Source organism: Camelus bactrianus, chromosome 17 (genome assembly GCF_048773025.1).
Source record: "Camelus bactrianus isolate YW-2024 breed Bactrian camel chromosome 17, ASM4877302v1, whole genome shotgun sequence".
In the NCBI taxonomy this organism is placed as follows: domain Eukaryota; kingdom Metazoa; phylum Chordata; class Mammalia; order Artiodactyla; family Camelidae; genus Camelus; species Camelus bactrianus.
The window spans coordinates 23,772,083-23,793,766 of record NC_133555.1 but is presented as its reverse complement, the minus strand read 5'-3'; the positions used below and the strand labels follow the sequence as shown (position 1 = coordinate 23,793,766).

Sequence of the window (21,684 nt, the reverse complement as noted above, 5' to 3'; positions counted from 1 at the left end):
AATGTTTTGAGGAACCACCAAACTATTTTCTAAACTGGCTGCACCATTTTATATCCTCATCCTCTAGAGATTTGGGTCAACAGTTGTGGGTGGTGACAGGAATCGGCATAGTGAACCAGTTTTCAGTAATTCTGGTATTGCTAGACAAGAGCCACTTGTTAGATTATTTGTGTGAAAAACTAACATGTGAGTAAAAGTTACAGAGAAACACTGACACGTTGAGCATTCGGCCACAATTCTGGCACAAATGCACTCTTTCTTGGGGTGATGAGACAAACTAAAATACAGCTCCACTGCAACAAGGGGCTCTCTATGGGTCAGCAATGGGAGACATAATGGGAGATAACTGGTAACTCACTGTGAAGAGATGCTACGTGACTTTTTTCCTAACTGTAACGCGGGCTGCCAAAATTTTAAACTTTCTAAATTGCACAAGGTATTTATGAAACCCTCACTCACTGCTTTAAGATGGGGAAAGTAATCCAACACTAAATTTAGCAGGTGGTTCTTTTGGAAAAGGATGGGCTCCCGGAGATGGAAGACGACTTGCCGATTAGCTGACCTACCCTTAGCAAGCTGCTATTTCAATAACTGCTCCTGGGGTGCAAGGCGGAAACCAAACTGTGATGCATCTAATCACCCGTGTCGTGCCTGCTATGTCAGGAAACTTTCAAGTGGTTGAGGGCTTTTTACCTCCAAGGAGAAGGACAGCACGACGTCCGACTTGGAGAGCTGGTTCTCGCTCTCCTCACCCATGTCGATGATGGAAGCGTTGTGGCTGCGTTTGAGTTTCTGCAGCTTGAACTCGCCACCTTTGGACACCGGCATGCTCTCCAGATTGGCCATGAGCAGGTTGACGGACGACTTCAGCTCCTCAATGTACATGTTTTCCATTTCTTTGGATACAAATTTGGGAAATTTGCGTTCCTTGTGGAAAAAAAAAAAAAAGAAAGAAAGAAAGGAAGGGATGAGCAGAGGAGTAAACAGAGACCTGATTGACAGAGATGGTTTTTGTCTCGCAGCCCAGAGTGGTGATGACATTGACCACTAGTGAAATTTGCCCAGACAGCATGCTAGAAAAATGTTCAGCCTAGGTGTGCAGACAGCTGCCTGCCTTCCAGTTATATTTATAATCCCTAACAGGTAAGAAACACACACATAGACATATAATAAGAAAAGAATCAAATGTTTTATTAGAGCTCTATTTTGTTCCTCAGTTTTCTTCAGCAAATCTGATCTGTGGAGAGAAAAATGGAATGATACTTTTCAAATCTGTTTTCAGTTCAAACAGTTTTTCTTTTTAGCAAAATGCATCCAGTTGTTTTTAAGTTGTGGAAAGAGAGAAAGACACCCTATTTCGGGATATCTACAGAGATTTTCTCACATGAATAATTCAAAAGGAGCTCATTTGAGATGTTTCAAACATGGCCTGTGGCTGTTTCTAAAGAAGAAGAGTTAACTGTTTTCAAGAAAAATTGAAAAAAATTAATGAAGTGATTAAAAACGTGATTAAAATTCCTTAGAAAAGAAGATAAAGCAATTCAGTATCAGAACTGATCTCTATTTTTTTTTCCTTTCTCATGAATTAAGTTGCAATGGCAACATGTCTCTTGATAACTCTAAGTTGTCTAGGTGCCTTGAATGTACTTTGGATTGATCGCCTTCCCAAAGAACCACTTCCCACCTGAGACATGAACTTGCCTTCCCCAGCCCAGCTCCATAATTAAGCTGGTGAGGGGCAAGCCAAGTCTGTTTGACCCTTTTTTTTGTTTTTTGGTTTTTTGCAAGTGTCATAAAAATTCAGCTTGAACTGTCTTAAGCAATGAAAGGCATGTATGGGTTTGAAAATGTCCTGGGGTAGAAGCAGCTTCAGGCAAGGCTGGAATCAGGAGTCAGATAATATCACTATAATGGTTTGGGTTCCCCTGGGGTCGCTCCATGCTCAGTCTAGTTTCCAATAATGTCACAAAAAGGTTGCTAAAGATCTGTATCTCACGTGACATCATGCTATCTAAAGGAAGATATGCTCGTTTAGAAGTGCTCACAGAAGATGGGGCATCTTTTATCTCAGAATCCTCACCCAAGTGTGGCTTATGTACATACTCTGGACCAATTTCCGTGGCCAATGATATCTCATGCTGGATTGTTCAGGCATGAGTTATTTCTTCCATCCCTGTGGCTCAGGGTAGAACTCCACCTGAATCCCATGGAACATGAGATGGTTTGCCAACTCTGGGTGGCAAAAAAAAATAAGATGTCTAACGTATGAGCACCTGACTCAAACTCAACCAGCTAATTCTACTAAGTGGCCAGCAATCAACTGGATTTTGATGTCTCAAGCAGCTGAACTGAGAGATACAGAGATCGCAGTCAGTGGTGGAAATGAAACAGCAAGGTCATACAGACTCCTGGGTGGTGGCCATACTGTTCGTACTGGATCAGGTGGAAGCAGAGTAGGCACCGGACAGAGAGAGAGGAAAAGGTGGAGAGATAGAAAGAGGGAGGTAGAGACAGAGAGAGGGCGGGTGGAAGGGGTGGGGGAGGGGAAGAGAGGGAAGAGAAGAGGAGAGAAGAAGCTACTTAGAGTCACAGAAAGGAACTTTTGACTTTTAATTGGTTTTCTTTCTTTTTTTTTTTAATTTACTTTTATTTTAATTTTTTAAATTGGTTTTCTAATTCTAACAAAGCCAAGTCATTCCCGTTGCATTTTGGATCCTCGGGATACCCTTTTCTTCCTTTCAATATTTCCCCCCTACCCACTAATTAGCTAGACGGTTGTTTCTTCCTTTGCCACCACAAAAACTTCACAGAGATTCACACAGTGAGAGTCACAGAGATTCACTGAGATTCACATAGCAGACCCCCTTCACAGAGCTTGGAGATGCCCTTGGGTTACGCTGGTCTTTCTCCCACCTGGAGGCCAGCATCAGTGTTCCCCTTACCACCTGCCTCCCTAGGGGACTCTCAGCCACCTTGTCATCTTCCACATTTCAGCCTCAAAACTTCAGTTCACTAGGTTGGATCCCCCTTTCATACTTTCTTGTAATACCTCCTTCATCTTCTTGGTAACACGTATTGTAATTATAATTAATGAAACAATAGTGAAATTTATTTAATGTCCTTCTTCCCTGCAGAGTCACAAGGCAGGACCAGACCGATTTTTACACCCCTAGTGAATTCTTGTTATCCAGTATAATGGTTGGCTCATAGTCGGTATTCAATGCATATGGATGGCCCGTCAAAATGTCCATATTAAATATCAATGCAGCTAAAAGTCAGCTAGGAGGAGGAGGTGGCGAGATGACGAAATTAAGTGCTGGAAGAAAAGTCAGATTCTGCTTTTCCATGTAAATGAGTATAGGGGTCTGAGATCCACCCAGCAACCTTCGACTACTGGTTCCTTCTAGAACCTCTTGGTGTAATCACTTCCCACCTGAAGGCTGGGCTCAGCCCACAGCCTGGTGCTTTCTAAACACACTGTGGGTGAATGTGAGAGGAGAAGCAGGATGAGTGTTTCGGAAATGATAAAATGGACTGATGAGCTCGGCAGGACCTCGTAATGATGCAACACAAGACTCTTCTCTTTGACAATTTTGTACAGTGGGCTTTATCATCCTTCAGCTCTATCAGAGGGCAATTGTGAGCCTCAGAAGTCTGGGTATCCTTCGTGACAAAGGCCATGGGCTGCTGGGTCGCCATGACTTAGAAGAGATTTACGGCCAGCCAAACTGTGCCTGGCACAGTGTTAGGCATGGGGGATGGTGATCAAAGGATGTGGACTGTTCTGGAACTTACAGCTAGTGGGCAAAAGACCTACAGGGAAACATCAAAGTAGATGCTCTAATGGAAGCAGATGAGAAGTGAACTCTTCCTGAGACAATCAGTGGGGGCTTTCCAGAGGAGGTGACCCTTGGGCTGAGAGTCTGACGGATGAGGAAGGGTTCGACATTGACTTGGGTTGACTGAGACATGGTCACTGGTCTTCGCTCTTCTCTGTGAAATATATAATAGGCCACTGTGAATCCAAGAAGGTCTACCTGACTGAACAGGATCACCAAATATTTCCCCATCTCCTTTTGAACATGGCCCTTCTTAAGAGTGAAGGGAAGAATGGGATAAGTTAATTCGTGTTCAAGGCTGCCAAGCAGCAAAGGTTACAAGCTAATGGCCTGAAGGCTGTTACACTGACCTGTCTCTTTCCTTCCTGTCCTGGGGCCCAGACCTCATGACTATATGAGATCTGGGGGGAGCAGGGTAAGTGGTATCCATGATTTTTACTGGAAGCTGCTGGCCCTGCAGTTGCCATGGAGATGGAGAGAAAAACCATGTCTGTGATGTGGGTTCTTTCCTGCCAATCAGCCTCTAGGCACCTTACTCTCAAGTACAGTCCTTTCATCACACCCATCTTTGGGGCTCACTCAAGGCCTTTTAACTCCACAGTCCTGAAGTTTTGGAATAAGACACAGCGGTTACAGATAACATCCTTCTAGCCCAGAGCTGGTGTCCATCAAACGTTACGCAGCAGAATACTGGAAAAATCCAAAGAACAATCGCTCCTCCTAGAACTTGGATAGTTCCACGACATCATAAAAAGAGGCCCATAAAACTGAAGTCTTCAAGGGAAAGCAAGGCCATGTTCCTGCTCTGGGCACTTAAGCCTTGAGAAGAAACAGCGTTCTGCCAATCCAGGCTGAGGCTCTCAAGCGGAGTCTTCCACAACAGACCCGTTACAAACACATTTCAAAGCCGAAGTTGTGCCAAAACAAGGAAAACGGAGTCATCCATCCTCGACTGCTGCACTCCCAAGCATAAAAGTAAATCAGCCTTGACAACAGGGTTGTTTATTCATATTGCTTTATGAAAGCCCAAGCATATGGATGGATGAAGCCTTCCAAAGAAACTCTCCGCCGGCCGTTTATTTTGGTCTTGGGCTGATAACACTGCACCACAAGGATGGTCTCCCAAGGACAATTCCTACCAGAGTTACTGATGCTCGGCCACACTGAGGGATTTTTGGAACATCTTGAAAAATAGCATTTGAAAGTGCAAAGAGCTCTGTCAGTCACTTGCTTTTCTTTTCTGCATATAAATTCATATGCATTTTTACCCATAGAGATTGAAGTGGGTACATATAAAAGCTGACAAGGGTACCCGCCTTGTCACTGGGTACCACCCACTCAGATAAGGGATCCTTAGACCACAAAAATCTCAAATAAAATCTGGTGGGTGATCAGAAGGAAGGATGTGGCAGAAGGACTCTGTCTAGACGTGGAGCTGGCCAACAGCATCACACCGATTCTATCCAACCTCTCAGACACTTCCTGGGGCCCTAGCCCGGGTCGGACGGTATGGTTATCCCTGGGGATAAAAGAGTCCGCTGACAGGTAAGTGCTCAAGCTGGGGCCAGAAAGCAGCCAATCAGGTGTCACCATGTGACACCCGAAGGGAACAGAGGTTATGTGCAGAGTACAGAGGGGCACCGAGGAACCTGATCCCGTCCACACTGCTGAAATAGACTCGTCTCTGAATCCTGGGCCAGCTACGTAAGAATCGTGTGACTTTGGACACGTTTCTTCACCGGTCCAAACTGTAGTTTTTATATTTGAAATGCGAATAATAATAAACTTCATAGAGTTATTGTGAAGAGTGAGAGATAATAACCAACGTTAATACTTTCTGACCACTGACCATTTATGTATATACACATACATACGTATACATATACACATCGCTCATACTCATGTACATATATACACACGTATATACATATGCATATACATACACACACGTGTGTGCACATACACACATATACGCATGCCCATATGCATATATACATACGCATATACATATATGCATATGCATTTATATCAGGCACCACGCTACTGCCGCCACTCTAACAACAACAAAACCAACAATAATGATGGTGACTAGAGTAAAGATCATGATGCCGGTTGGCATTTTCAGGTGTCCCTGGCTCTAAGCTAAACACTAAACGTGCTTTATCTCATTTAATCCTTCCAACAAACCAATGAGGCTAGCGCTCTCACTTATTCCCATTTTCCGGATGAAAATGAGGCATAGAAGTTAAACCAATGACTAGTAGAACTGAGTTGGAAACCCAGAGCCCATGTTGGTTGGCTACCATTTGATAGGGCTGAACTATCTGGCCCCAAATGGCAATCGGGCCGAGGTAAAGCCTCTCAGCATGGGGTACCCTCCGTGCACGGCGCACGTGCTCAGCAGAGCGCTGGTGACAGCCGAGTCCTCCACAGCAGGGGCCAGTCCACCATCACCGCCAATGTGGACAGTGCGATGGTGGGTGTTGGGTAGAGTGTAGGAGTGATGGGGGAAGGGTGGGCAGCTTAAATGAGAGAAAGAAGGTCTTGGTGGTCATTTGTGCAAACCAGCATCACAGATGTTAGAAGGCATTCTGGGCACAGGTCTTACAGTTCCCCGGACTAGCCCTTTTACTCAAACCTGTCCTGAAGGGGCTCAGTCTTACTTTCTGAGCGTCTGTGAATTAGATGGACTTCCTTTCCCTTGAATGAACCTCCCTGGCATTTACATTTCTCTCTGAACTCAGATCTCCCCGAGTTCTCAGCCACCTGACAAAGGCCAGAGTCAGGCAGATGCTCCCTACACACATCCTTTCTGGCAACAACAACAACAAAAAAATTGAACTAAACTTCTACTCTGTTCCCGGACACTGCGTTCCTTCATGACGCAGGCTAGAAGTTGGCACAACAAAATTAATTTGTAAGCCGAGGGTGGTATCATTCCCTGGTAGGAAAGGATTCCACTTTTATCTGATTTTTGGCAACGTATGGGACAGAACTTTTCCATCAGGGAACTATTTGGATGTTATTTCTCACCTAGGCACATCATCAGTGTTTGCAAGGGGACCATGGGATGAGACGGTAATTTTCCTCTGCAGAGAGCAGGGGTTTAAATGACAGCTCCACATTTCAATGATGGCTCGAAAAATCAATGGTGTCTCACTCCCAGACCTCTGCCACTAATGCTACAAAAGCGGTATTATTTGTCTTACATAATTAGCTCAGGAATTTTGGAATTTTCCCCTAAAATTCGGCCAAAACAATTAGCAAATATCACAGTGGCACTAATGCCACAATCTGCCTGTTTAAGCTCCAGTGTCAACTTCTAGTCACACAATTTAAATAACTGAAACTTGACTCCTGGTTGAAATTTGGGGACGTTTTAATATCAACCTGGGAGGATTTGGGACAATGTTTGAGCAGGGATTAAGAAGTCTTTTCTACCAGATTTTTTAAAAATGCATTCAGAGCTCTCCACGGAACTGTTAAGGCAGCGTGTGGGATGTTCACAGGGAGGCTCACGCAGCTGTCTCTGTCTGGTGACTCGTTGGATGCTGGTGTGACTGAGTTGGTATAGGGTTGCGGGTAGTGGAAAGCCACCTTGAACCTGCCTCCCCTTCTCTCCTCGGAAGGAAAGACAAACACACTCCTTCCATAAGTGTGTGATGATGAGAACGCTGCTGGCAGGCAGGACCACCAGGGGCCCTACCGTCTCTTTCCCAGATTCCAGGCAAATCAGAGGAGAGGGGATTCAGAATTGCAGGAGCCTGTTCTGCCTGGTGCTGTGGCTTCATTTAGCCTTCTGGAAAAACTGAAGCGAACACCCAGCAACTTTATGTGGAAGAGAGAAAGCAGTTTCCTGAAGGAGCGACCATCAGGGAGGGAGGAGCTGGGGGCAGACTTCCTGCCTGTCATCGGACTGCTCAAAAGAAAGAACGCCAACTTGGAATCAGCACTCAGCTTTCTACTTACTAGCTGAGTGCACTTTGGTACATCACTTAAACTCTTTGATGCGCCTCAGTTGGGGACAATTATCTTAACTCCCAGGACTGTCTGTCACAGGTCTAAATGAGAGTTTCTGTGAAATTGCACAGCCAGGGCCCAACAACATTTAATAAAGGACTGATTAGCAGAGAGGGAGGTCAGGATGAGGTAAGGGGAAGGCCTTGGTGAAGGGTACGTTAGATTCTTGGATTGGGGTGACTGGGAAAATGAGGGCCTGTATTTGGGAAGGCATTTTGCAATGGTAGTGCGCATACTGGTTAAGAAAGGAGATTCTGGTCAAGTGACCTTGGCCAAGTCCTCTAATGTCTCTGCTTCAGCCTCCTCTATGAAATGGGGGGTGGTCATGATGGCACCTTTCTCCTAAAGTTATTGGGGGATCAGATGGATTATCAAGTGTAAAACGGTTAGAAGAGAGTCAGGCACACGGTAAACACCACGTAAGCATTAGTTATGTTTGTACGCATCTTCAGGTGTCTCCCAATTGATAATGACCAGCCCACGCATGGCCCTACCTTGTAGGTACCACCCTCCTCCTCAGTGATAAAATATCTCCAGCATCCAAGCGTTCATTGAGACCCTCAACCCCTTTCCACAGTGACCTGGTCGATTTCTCCAGGGCTTGGCTCTTGAACCAAGTGGAGCCAATCAGGGGCCTGACTCTTGAAGTTGTGAACTTAAAGAGGGTAGTGAGAAAAGGGGAAAGAGGAGGCAAGGAGAAAGAGTTGAGAGAGAGAGGTTGATTGGCTGAATGAGTTACTATTTGGCCTTCCTGGAAATACAAACTGTGGAACCACCATGTTTCCTACCTGAGAAGCAAAGAAAGATGGTGTGCAGAGGAAGAAGGAATAATGAACGGGACACAGAGTCAAGAGATGCGGAAAGTCCTGATCACCTGGTGGCTCTTGGGTCCACGTCCTTCCCAGGCTGTGTGCTCTGTGAGACACTCCTTGATCTCTAGAATTGAACCCCTCTTTTACATAAGCTTCCTTGAGTTGGTGCTTCTAATTTGCAATCAAAATGCTCTACTCATCTTTTAGTTCAGAGGACAGAGTGAATTATGTATGACGGCTGACATCTATCTCCAGGAATTTCTGGTTATGATATTTATAGGTACTGACGTTCAACCATATGGGTTGAAATGCACACCCTCAGTAAAATTCACTGTGATGCCGGAAATAGAAAAATCCGGGCATGTGGAAAGAAGATAAGCCAGGGTGCTTTGTTTCGATACCTCTTCATGAACTAGCCCCTATCTGAGAGCTTGAGATTTTATTTAATTCTTAGTAGATGTGATATTTCTCACTCTTCCTCAGCATCAGCCAGGCTGGTTTAGGCAAAAGGAGAATTTACTTTTCCTGGAATCCAACTCAACTGAGGGAAAAGCAGTTATACAGCAGAGGGTCCAGAATAAGTAGAGTCCCTTTGTCTCTCGGTATGTTGGCTTCACTCTTTTATCTTCTTTTCCCTCCATGGAAGAATTGAACATGGCTGTAGACAACCTTCTGCCACATGAAGACACAGTTCTGTGGGCCCACAGTCCACAGGTCCCAGCGAAGGGTTTCATTGGTTTAGCTGCATCCATCTCTGGACCAATCACATGTGACCAGGGCGGGCTGGGAATTGTGATTGGTTCCACGTGAGCAAGGAGCTTACTTATGTCCAGGACCAACTAACTCTGACAAGGGGGCCATTGGCATGAACGAATATTGCAAAAGAAGACAGTCAATTTCCAGGAGAACAGGAGGCAGTAGTACACAGACTCTCACAGAAATCCTCAGTACCCTGAGTGTTTAAATATACCCTCCACATACCCTGAAATTATTCTTCATTGTCTGTAAATAATGACCAAGATTCACTTTAATTGACTATTTCATTGTCCAAGAAAGTCTAGTGCTACTTTGTCAACGACACCCTCTTTGGTATCAGAATACCTAGTGGCGTGTGTGGGCCAGGGGACAGAGTTCTTTGATCCACTGCTCAGAAATGAGCATGTTGGCTCCACTAGTAACAGTTGTTCACCTATGTCTTTTAAAAATTAAAATTAGCCTGTACAAGGTTCTTAAATTATCATGTGAAGCCTCAAAGCAAACAAAACAACTAAAATAAAGGTGCCATGAGCTAGTGTTTGAAGCGCGCGTGTGTGTGTGTGTGTGAGATATTTCCTTTAAGTGGCATGAACACTTACTTGTTGAGGATGTCATAGTTGCTTAAGGGAAGGGCATGGACCAAATGACCTCTACTTTCTAGATAATCAGCTGAACAGACACTGAGTTTACAAAAGTAAATTCTAAAGCCTTACTGATGTTTACTCCCACATCAAGCAGAATTTTCAAACCCAAGAGCCTTTTACACTACCTGTAGCCAAATAACTGCATACTATTTTTAGCCACCAGACTGGACTCTACTACAGACTTTGAAGGTGTCCAAAAACAAGATGCAAACCATTTCAATAAAACTGCTTAAGCAGGAACAGGGATTTTTCCTGCCTCTTGGAATCTCTCTTCGGTTTCTCCTCCAGTAGAATTCCTTTCCACGTGCACAAACCCTGAGACACTTCTTTCCATAAAGAGGAACGTTGAATGCCAAGCTCTGCTCTGTGCGCATCCTCCCTCCCAAGTCCCACAGCCCCCTACCCTCACTCACATGGCCAAAGGAACCAGTAGGATCCTGTTATTTAAAGTGTTGCTATTTTGTTCTTCCTGGATATTTTTGCATGAATTATCATTTTCAAAATATTACATTAAAATATCATTTACTTCGATGACTGCACTTTCCCCCTTTAGTTTTTAAATTTTGCAGCTGAGGTCCTCACCCTGTCCCAATCACGTTTAGACAGACTTAAGGGTCCAGTGGAGCCTCTTCACTAGCACCTATCAAGTTCCGCCTGGGTTTCTCCCATCCCTAGAACTAGAATGGTAATACCCCTGCAGGACTGTTTGGAGGACTGCATGAGATGGTAGATGTAAACCATTTAACATGCTTGACGCAGACTCAGTTCTCAGTAAGTGCTCCTAGCATTACTAGTGTTAATAATAACACAAACAGCAGTGCAGTGAGAATAGGAGATAACAATTTAGGTTCACAGTCATGAACAGGAAGACATAATCCCAGCCCCAGAGAAGTCCTGTCTATGGGAGAAAGACACATAAATGAGTAGTCACCACTTGATGAACTGTCATAATAAAGGTTTACCTGCAGCATAAAGAAAGCACAAAAGTGGGGAGGACTGGCTCAGCTCTCAGAAAAAGGGTTTTAAGTTGAGGACTGAAGGCTGAGAGGGAGAGCTTGCTGAGGGGAGGAGAGAAGAAAGGTGATTCCAGTCGGAAACACTAGTGGGTAGAAAGGCACCGAGGCTGGAAAGAGCCTGGGACGTTCAAAGGGAGACATTCCGTGTAGCTGGAATGGGGGAGTTCTGGCGGGAAAGTTGTGGGAGGTGTGACTAATAAGGGAGGATACGGTTTGTGGACTTGAAAGCCTTGAAGATCATGCTGAAGAAGTTAGGTTTTGTTCTGGGGACAATGGAGGATTCTATTGAAGGACCGTGAGGTTCTCTCTTGAGCTGTTCGTACACGAGGTTTTAGAACAGCAATCGGACGAAGGACGGACAGGAGAAGGGGAGGGAGTGGAGCCAGGGATACCCATCAGGAGGCTCTTGTTAAGATCCAGGTGTGAAAGATGAAGGCCTCAATCAAAGCACTAGCAGTGATGCTGAAAAGCAGTGAAGAGATCGGACCCACACTTAAGAGGCGGAATCAGTGAGCCGGGTGGCAGTTTGAGTGTGGAGCCACGCGGGGAGGAAGGAGAAACTGACAAAGACAAGGAGCCTTCATCCACAGTAACCAGATGAAGGCCACGTGAAGAGGAGTAAAGGGAGCTATGTGTACTTGGTGGGAGGAAGAAGATAAGGAGTAAGATTTTGAACACACGCAACATGAAAAGCAGGGGCCTATCCAAGTGGAAAGGCTCAACAGACAGATGGAACTCTAAGTCTGGGACTCAGAAGAGAGGTGAGGCTGGAGTTTGAGTCTGGACTGATGAGAGGAAATACATGTGCTGTGTCTGGGACAGCTGCCGTGAGAAAGGAGGGCTGGGGACCCAATCAGGGTGACTGTCCTCATGTCCTTCCTCTCTGAGCCTCAGTTTTATCCTTCCATGCCCCTTAGTAATCAGTGTGCTTCCTGTACTCCAGGACTTTGGCCTGGTCCCCCCCGGCCAGTGTCCCCACAGTTTCCTTACCCTGGCTATTTGGTCTGCCATTTGGAGACGTCCATCCAGCTCGCGTCTGATCTGGGCCGCCTGCTCATCCGGATTGTCCAGCTGCACAAAAACACAAACATGGAGATGTTCAGTTTGGGTGACAAAAGCCACAAAATTCACGACTTCCCATTTTACATGCCCGCTAGTGCCCCCATGGATATATTTCACTAAACGTTAAGGATCGTGTGACAGACAAGTCCAGTTGCTGGGAAATCCCAAACTAAATCCTTTTCAGGATGTGGTAGGCAGGTCGTTGCCAAGAAAGACATTTGAACGAGCTTGGATAAGAGTCACTTCTGAACCTCCAGGTAGCACTGCTCCTAACGAGGGCCTGATGCAGCTTTTGCGTTTTGGGGTCGATTGAAGAAAGTGTTTACAGGGCAGACACGCAAGGAGGGAGATGGTAATACAACTGTTAGTAATGAATGGAGCAAACATAGTCAATATCCATAGAGTCGTCATGACACACATCCTGCTGCTCTCGCACCCCTGGACCATGGAAGATTAGTCAATTACTGCATCCTCCCTCTCTGAGCCCTGAGACCTACTCGACCAGCCCTCCAGACGGCTGCTACCTCTCGGTTGGTGTTGATATCTAGGTTGAAATCCACCCTTGCCTTCTCTGATGGGTCGGCAGTGCCCTAACTTCTCTAGTTTCAGTTTTCCCATCTATAGCATCAAGGGGTTGGTTATGTAATCTCATCATTCCTTTCACATCTCCCTATAAATCCATGAAAGATATTGGCAAATACTTCTGTAAAAGGCCGTACAATGAATACTCCAGCCTTTGAGGGCCATGAGATCGCCGTTGCAATGACTCAGCTCTTCCAATGAAGTGTGAAAACAGACATGGACAACATGTCAATGAATGAGCAATGCTGTGTTCCAGTACAATTTTATGTACAACAGGTGGTGGGCCATTCCTGTTCATCCCTGTTCTATGAATTGAAGTTCTCTCTTTATTTTCAAACAAGGGCAGCATTATCCTTCAAACTGTAATGGATTCTGCTTTGTTCAGTGATTTACAATGTATTTATCACAGAAAAGTTTAATGAGTAGGGAACAGTGACATTCAAATAAAGTGCTCTGTTCTTCTTTTCAGAACATACTGACTCACAACAAAAAAGTATGATATAGATGAACTTGTTTACAAAACAGAAATAGACTCACAGACATAGAAAACAGATTTATGGATACCAAAGCGGGGAAGGGGAGTGATAAATAAGGAATTTGGGATTAACAAATACACACTATGATATATAAAATAGATAAACAACAAGGTCCTACTGTATAGCACAGGGAACTACATTCAGTGTCTTGTAATAACCTATGATGAAAAAGAAAATGAAAAGAATATACATGTGTGCATATAACTGAATTACTATGTTGTACACCAGAAATTAACACAGCATTATAAATCAACTATACTTCAATTAAATTTTTTAAAAAGCAGATTACAAAATAAATGAATTCTCTAAGTCCCTATTTTTTAAGTCATTTTTATTCAGAAATTTGAAAATGAAAACCCAGCTCCATGCAAAAAAAGAATCTCATCTATCCTATGAAATGATTTAGAAAAGAAGTTACTTCTAATACGATGTAAATAAGAACACCGGACAATTTATGGTCATAGTTTTGAAGCATCATGAGTAGTTTGATTTGTTTTATAAAACAAAATGAAAATCTCTCTGGCTTTATGCAGGGCATCTTTATCACTCTGATCAATTCAGGAGGTGCTTTATCTTTTCTTTTCCACAGTTTCGATGAGCAGGACTGTTTTCTAGCTCATAAAGATTGGATTGAGACTTTGCACCATATATTTGAAGGTAGAATTTCCCAAAGGGTGTTCTGCTGAGCAATTTTATTAGATACTCCAGAAGAAAGGGTTCAGAAGAGCTCCGAAAGAATGGTCAGAAACATTTGGACAATGCTGTGTCGAATTGCACAAAGTCTCTGAGAAGTTCTGCGGTAAGGAAATCTATTAGACTTTGATCAATTCAACCATTATTTAATTTAAAATTAATTTTTTTTGCATAATGCCCAGAGAACAAGAGTTGGAATTTCTGTTCTAAATATAAAAGGAGAACCCCCGGAAAGGAGTCACAACACTCACCGGTGGTCCATCCATCACCATTTGCCAATAGGCATATGCAGGATACACGATATTCTCAGTGCTGTTTTTAAGCTCCAATGAACTGTATTTTATTCTGTTCCCTTGGAAGCTGAAGAATTCTTCAGCTCTGGGTGCGAACCCACAGGGAACACTCAGAAATGTTCCAAATACAGATGCAAAGAAGACATCTGACTACTTCACTAGGAAGCAGCAAAACGATTTGGTTAGGGGCTAGAGCTGGGATTCTGTCAGAAGATGTGGTGCCCGCAGGGGTTAAAACTGAAAAACAAAAAACACAGCTCAACGGAACCACCCCCGTTACGAAGTTCCTCAAGGTGTCTGAGTTCTCCCACTGGCCTCATTGAGTACAACTAGAAATAGCAAAGACTGAAGATGAGCAGGCTGAGTCTACACTAAGTTTCATTCATTCATTCATTGGTTCACTTCCTTATTCATTCATCCAATGTTTATGGCGTGTCCTGCAATGCAAGACACTGCAACACAGAAAGGAACAAGACGGACTCGGTCCCTGCCTCCATGAAGCTTAAATCTAACAAGAACAGGAATGGTTATTTGAATAATTTGGGCACAAAAGGGAGGGGGTTAGCATTTACTGATGCCTATTTCAAGACCACGTACTGTGGGACCTGTTTTAAGACCTCTTTGAAGTGGTGTCCCAAGGTGTCCGAAGAAGTAGATGGGAACATGCATTCTCCCAGGAAAAGGATTCTGGGGTCCAGAAACACTCCTCCCTCCTGAAAATTCATAATACCTATGAGCATAATTAAGAATTAAACAAATTCCCGAGTAAATAAGCCTATTTAACTGCATTTAACTGTTGTCTTGTACACAACTGTTTCACCGAAAATAAGAATTCCACAGAACAGGAAATTCCATGAGAAACAACTTTATGAGGTCATTACCAGTATTATCCCCATTTTACAGATGAGGAAACTGAGTCTCTGTCAGGTTCAGGAATATGGGAAGGTGGCCTGCACCATTTGAAATGGAGTCTGCCCTGCCTCAAACAGGAACTCTTTCGTTCTGCTTTATGTTGACTTTCTTCTTTAATGCGTTGTTTTGTTTTTCTCATTGGCCCCGACAATTAACTCAGCACCCCTACTTTGTTCAATTTAATACAGAGAGCCACCACCGCAGGTGCCAAGAAATGTCTACACCCCTCCCAGTCTCCTGTCATAACTGATTTCTTCTGGGGAGGCTATAGCAGCCAGAGCCCTCCCTAAGAAATGACAGCAATGGCATGTTCTTATCCTGGCTCTGCCGCTTTGTAGCTATGTGACCTTGGGCGAGTTACTCAACCTCTCTGTGCTCAGGTCTCCTCATCTGAATAATCAGGATAATAAGTCTACCAAAGGCGATCATGATGATCCACTGAGACCACGGATATAAAGCGCCCTGCCCAGTGCCTGACATGCAGCAAACCCTTAGGAAACGGTGTTTGTATTATTAGATCAGCCCACGCTGGCTGTATTTCTGACATGGGCCACAAAGGGGCATCAAAGATTCAGATGAGAAGGTGCTAGATGGGGTAGTGTCCCTCCCCGGTGTGGCTGTGGGGTCTTGGTCTGATAGTCTGTGTCCCAGAAGGGGAGGTGATCAGGGGCTTCCATCTCTCAACGAGTTTCCTTGGCTTCTCAGTGTATCCCACCTCCTCCCGGGTCAAGTCCTTGGCTCTATTAGACTTTAATTAGCAGGAGTGACCAGAAGGCGGACACTGCTGCCTGAGAGCTAATGATCTGAAGGGAGGATGGTAATGGAAATGAAACCAAAACTCCCTAACATAGCCTGGTGTCAGAAAGAAGGCGCACCTCCATCAGAAAGCTTGACAGCCTGGCTGTATGAACCCCCCACCCCCCATAATAAAGAGAAATCAAGTAATTGCCTCTCAAGTGCTGGAAAGAAAAAGCCAGAGAGTGAGCTTCCATGGAAACGAGGTTCTGTTTACTGTGCTGGTCTTTTTCCACTGGAGAAACATCAGCTGGTGAACCAGACCAAGGGCAAACCTTTCCCGTCGACAGCTCATTAGGGTTAGAATACGTACATGTGCATGAAGGCCTTTTACCCAATTAGCCAAATAATCTTCCTACTAGCGGAGGTCAGACAGAGGCAGCGTGGTTGTTGTGATTTGCCAGCCAAGCCGAGGAAAGTATTGCCCTGGGCTTTTCTTTTAAAGTGATGGAGAACCAAGCTCAGTACCATCTTAGCGCAGACAGCTATCACCCAAGCCCATCCCGAGGTGTGGGATCCTCTCCACTCAAGACTGTGACTTCCGTCGATGCAGACATGAGAGCTCAGACCAGCATCACTGCCGGGCTGGTTTGCACTGGTGGAAACACTGCGCGGTCGAGGACCCCGCAGAAGGGAGTCTGCACCCTGCGATCCCACTGCCTGGCTGCAGGACCTTGTCAATTCTCTTAACCTCTCTGGGTCTCAGTGTCTTCGACTGCAGAGTGGGGGACCATTTTCTACCCTGCATGGCTACTGAGAGGCCTGAATGAGACCTTGTGCTTCAAGGGAAGGCAGGCTGACTTGGGTCCAAATCTTGGCTCTGCAGTTTCCTTACTCAAAGGGATCGAACAAGTGGCTGAACCTCTCTAAGCCTCAGTGTCTTGTCTGCAGTACTGGGGCTAAGAGAAGACACCTACCCCAGTGTGTTGATAGGAGTGAGTGAGATGATTACGTGTGCACAGCACCATAGTAGGTCCTATGGCTTAGCAACTAGCTTCTAGAATTATCCCTTTTTAGGGTGAACACTCATCAGATGTTAACTCCCCTCCCTGCCCTTTTCAATTTATGAAAGAAACCAGATGCGGGGACGGGGAGCCCTGGAGTAGACGTGAGGTGCCTGGGTTCTGGTCTTGATTTGTCCTTAGCTGGGGGGACCTCAGGCTGAAGTCATGACCTCTCTGTGCACAACTCCTGCATCTTATAGGTGACAAACAATTATGTTCCAGTCTCTGAAAAGCCTAGATGAGCATTTCTCAAAATTATATTCTGGGAGCATCAGTCCAGCAGGTCCTGTTTGAGCACCCCAACACATGCTTAGCATCCCTGGTACCTCGCGGGGTGTCACATACATAGTGGGCTCTGACAACTGCCTGGACAACTAAAGGACTGAGTCAATTAGCTGTGACCCACAGAAGGAAAGTAGCCGCCCACAGTCACACAATCATCCATGAGAGATCTGGGACCAAGTTCCCAACCTGCTAACTTCTAGTTGACTATGTCTCGCTGCTTGGCGGCTGTGTCCTGGGAAGCGCCACTTTCCGCACTTAGGTAAAGACTAAACTTAGCTGGCTTCTGACCAGTCACATTCCTGATAAAGCATCTTTAATTCTGGGCTACGGGGGACCGAGGCAGATGTGCCTGTCAGCAGCTGCAGTGCTAAATCCACCTGCTGACCCGGATTTAGCTCACTCTGTTCTTGTTTCCTCTCCACTTCCAGGCCCCTTGGTGCCCAGGGATTTGTGTCTGAGGAAGAGGAGGCAGCCAAGAGCCCTGCGGAGGAGAGCCGAGGCGCCTCCCATAAAGCACTCCCATCAGCTGGCATGGCCCTCCTTTCCTCCACAGCCCCATGTTTTTCATCCTCCTTCAGAGACAAACTGCTCTGGCGGATGCTGCCTTCCTGCTGCACTGCAGTCTGGAAAGTTACAGCCGGGACAGTGTCGGTTCCCAGCCACGGGGTGTGGTACCCGGGCTCCCGCCTCCAGAACGCACTGAGGTTTGGACTGTGGCTACGTGACCACTGGGTTCAGTGCCTGGCTGCTGCTTCCAAACTCCTCTCCTCCCATCTATCTCCTACAGCCTGTCTCCCTCCCCTCTGCCCACCTCTCCTGTAGAACAAGGTCAGACCTCTCTTGTCCAGGATCAGTTGCTGACTTTCCACTCTGAAGCCAAGCAACAGTGAACAAGTCATTAGATCTCTCCAGGTCTTAACTTGTAATTTTTTCAACTCTGAACTCTGCAATGGGAATAATACTGATAATATGGCCCTCGCAGGACTACTGAGTGGTTAAGTGAGATGGTACATGTACGACACTCAGCAGACTGCCCGAAAACACAGTCATTTTTAACAAACTTCAGGAGTTACTAGCACTTAGCGTTCTGCAGCCTGAGGACTTCATCCTCCCTCCAATTCTGATTCTGATAACACTTAAAGTGGCAGAACAGGCTTCCCCTGCTTGCAGGGAGGAAACCAAGCTTCCAAGATGAAGCAGTTTCAGAGATAGCTGACCCTGCACAGAGGGCATCATCCTAAAAAAATAGAGGATGGATTTTAGAATCAGAAAAATCTGAAGATCAAACCCTATCTTTTGTCACATACTCAGCTGTGTGACCAAGGCCAGGGCACTCAACCTCTCTGAGCATCTGTACCTGTAGCTCTAAAATAATGCCCTCAGAGGGCTATAGTAATGATGACCGTAACAGGTGTCTCCACACTGGAGGGTTCAACACATTATGGGTTTATTGTTACTTCAATTATTACCACTGGGGCCAAATCTGATGAAATGTGCAATCGTGCCTCTGAGTCTTTACCGGGGCTCCGTTCCAGGGTTATTTGTAGAGAAAACATGAAGTTTGGTGTCCTGTGCACGCTCAATTATATTCTGGGTTTATATTAAAAAAAAAAAAATCACTCAAGCAGCTACAGCCCCATTGGTGGAAGAGTTGAAATGAGATCATGAGTGTCCTTCTTTCCCAGGTCTGAGTTCCTCTCCAGGAGAAGACCTTGAGCAGGTCAAAGTCTCCGTTCTAAAGGATGGGCTTCTCCTTGACTGCAGAAGGCAAGGCTTAGCTCCCAGAGTTTGCCAGCCAATGAGGACAGCCCCTGCATCTGAGTCACCCTTTTAATGTCTTAGCTGGCTTCTGCCAATGCAGTAAATATAACCCAGGAGCTCCAAATGCAGCAGTTCCCTGAGTGAGCAGCTAATACACAAATATACCCTGCACAGAAAACCAACCCATTCCTTTATGATCCTGCAGGGCTCCACCAGTCCCACCCCAACCCCACCCCAGTCCTGCAATGACCTCCTCTCTGCTTTCCCCCACTTCAGATCTGACATATCATGCAGGGTCCGCCTGCTTTCAGGGAAGCCCTCCTTGATGGCTTCCGCCATGTATCAGCTAGCTCTTGTAGGTATCTCAGCCTTCTACGTGTCACATTTTAGACTTCCTTTCCCCGCCGGAATAGTTGCAGGGCACAATGATCAGGGACCCAGAGAACTGGGAAAAGTCGGACCTGGGCTCCAATCTTGGCTCTGCCCCTTACCAGCTCTGTGACACTGGACCATATACTGAACTCTGTCCGCTGCTTCGTCTACAAAGTGGAAGTCCTAACAGTAACAGGGCCAGAAGCAGAGGCTGGTTATGAGAGTAAAAGATTTTACTCCTCAAGCACGTAGCATGCTGCCTTGCATATGATGTGGGGCCATACAGTCAAGGTTAGAATTTGGTATTACTGAGGACAGAAACTGTGGTTTTTCTCCAGGATCATGGACAAGGCTGTGCTTTTTCACGGATCATCTTAATGATCTTCACGGCTGAGGCTGGGAGGTAGGTGGTCCGTCACCTGCACTGCCCTGAGGACCCAAGAAACCGAAACCATTCAGAGAAAGGAGTGGGCATCGTCCCTCAGAGAAAGGAGTGGGCATCGTCCCTCGGGGGGTAGCATGGCAGCCGAAGTCCAGGGTATGGAAGAAGCACATGGTTTTGTGACATGAGGATGCACGGGACCAGGTTGGTTTATTTCCTCTTAACCGTGTAGTCAGATCTTCAATATCGCCTGAATCCATCTATTCTGTTTATCCACCTCCATAAGGCAGGCTGCCACAGTCCCCATCATGGAACACTGACCTGTTCCCCCGCATCCTCTCTGACCGAGCAGTTCTCAACTCTGGCTGCACACCAGAATCACCTGGAGGAGATGAGGGACCCTCCTCATATGCAGGCTGCACCAGGCCACCTAAATCAGGCATCTGGGTTGGGGCCCAGGCATTGTTTTTTTTTTTTTTTTTTTTTCCCAGCTATTCAAGTGTTTCCAACGTGCAGCAAAGATTGAAAACCTTTTACCAAAAGCCAGTGCTTCTCAAACTGTGGTGCACTTAAAAATCAACCAGAGAACTTATGAACAAACAAACGTATGGTTACCAGGGGTTGGATGGGGGGGTGGGGTGGGTGGGAAGGTATCAATTGGGAGCTCAAGATTTGCAAATACTAACTGCTATATATAAAATTAACAACAAGTTTCCACTATATAGCACAGGGAACTATATACAGTATCTTGTAGTAACCTAAGATGAAAAAGAATATGAGAACGAATATATATGTGTATATGTATGACTGAAACATTATGCTGTACACCAGAAATGGACACGTTGTAACAGACTCTACTTCAATTAAACATACACACATAGTTTTGATTCACTAGCTCTGGGGTGAGAATCAAGAATCTGCCCTTCCTGGGAGATGCGGATACTGAGAACCACGCTCTGAGAGAAAGGATGACTCCATGCCCATCTTTTTGGAACACGCATTGGCCCACGTGACTCTCCTGCTTAAGACCCTCCAATAATGCCCCATTCTCCTTGGTGACAGGAATCAGAGATCCCTATCAGAGCTGAGGGAGCACTGCCATCTGGCTCCTGGGCAGCCTTTTCTCCCCGCACACTGTCTTGCCCTCCAGCCCCAGGTCATTCTGCTCTGCCACCAGGTTCTCAAATGTGACATTTTCATTCATGGCCCCAGGCTGATGCTCCTGCTCTACCTTCCTCTGCCATCTTCATCCAACACTTACCATGAACCCAACTTCCAGCCTCGATGTTGCTCCCTTAGGATCCTTCTTGGCCCCAGCCAAGGTCATTCTCTCAAGGTCCCCACCACATCTTAAGCCCCCTGTTCTATTGCTCCCATCACATGTGCATTATTTGCTCCAGGTCACGTTCTCTGCAAGAGTATAAATACTTTCAAGACAGGGACCTTGTCTGTATGGTTCACTATAAAACCTCCAGAGACTGACGCATGGTAGGTGTGCAAGATACCTTTGCAGAATTAACTCTGACAGTAACGTCTACTTGGCAGGGCTGTTTTGATGAATTCATGAGACGAGTCTGTTGAAGCACTCAGTGTGGGCTCTGACACTTAATAGGTGCGCAAATCGTGACCTAAATAGCAATCAGAACGCAAATGGCTTAAACTTATCAAATCCCTGTTGAATGCATAACTGAAATTAAGAAGGGACAGATAAATGACGAAAGCGATGTCAATAACAGAAGGATGAACCAATCAAACTCTGGGAGCCCAGTTCCCCCACCTTACTTGGAAACTCGGAATATTAATACTCAACTCATCATTTAAAAATATTCATTAAACACTTGCTTTAGATCAGGCATTGTGCTCTGAGGTGTAAAAGCAGGGCAAACACAGAACTTGCCTTCTCTGAGCTTAGGGTCCACA

The 21,684-nt window shown here is 45.5% G+C and overlaps 1 protein-coding gene across 7 annotated transcripts in view; it reads right to left on the bottom strand.

The window, feature by feature from the left end:
* CADPS (calcium dependent secretion activator) overlaps positions 1-21,684 on the bottom strand; it is a 415,573-nt gene that overhangs the window by 227,730 nt on the left and 166,159 nt on the right. For all 7 annotated transcript variants that reach the window (XM_074344558.1, XM_074344560.1, XM_074344559.1 and 4 more), the window contains exons 4-5: positions 12,078-12,158; positions 694-927 (exon numbers count right to left, since the gene is read on the bottom strand). In XM_074344558.1, the coding sequence (XP_074200659.1) occupies positions 694-927; positions 12,078-12,158 (315 nt within the window). The remainder of the gene's footprint in view (positions 1-693; positions 928-12,077; positions 12,159-21,684) is intronic.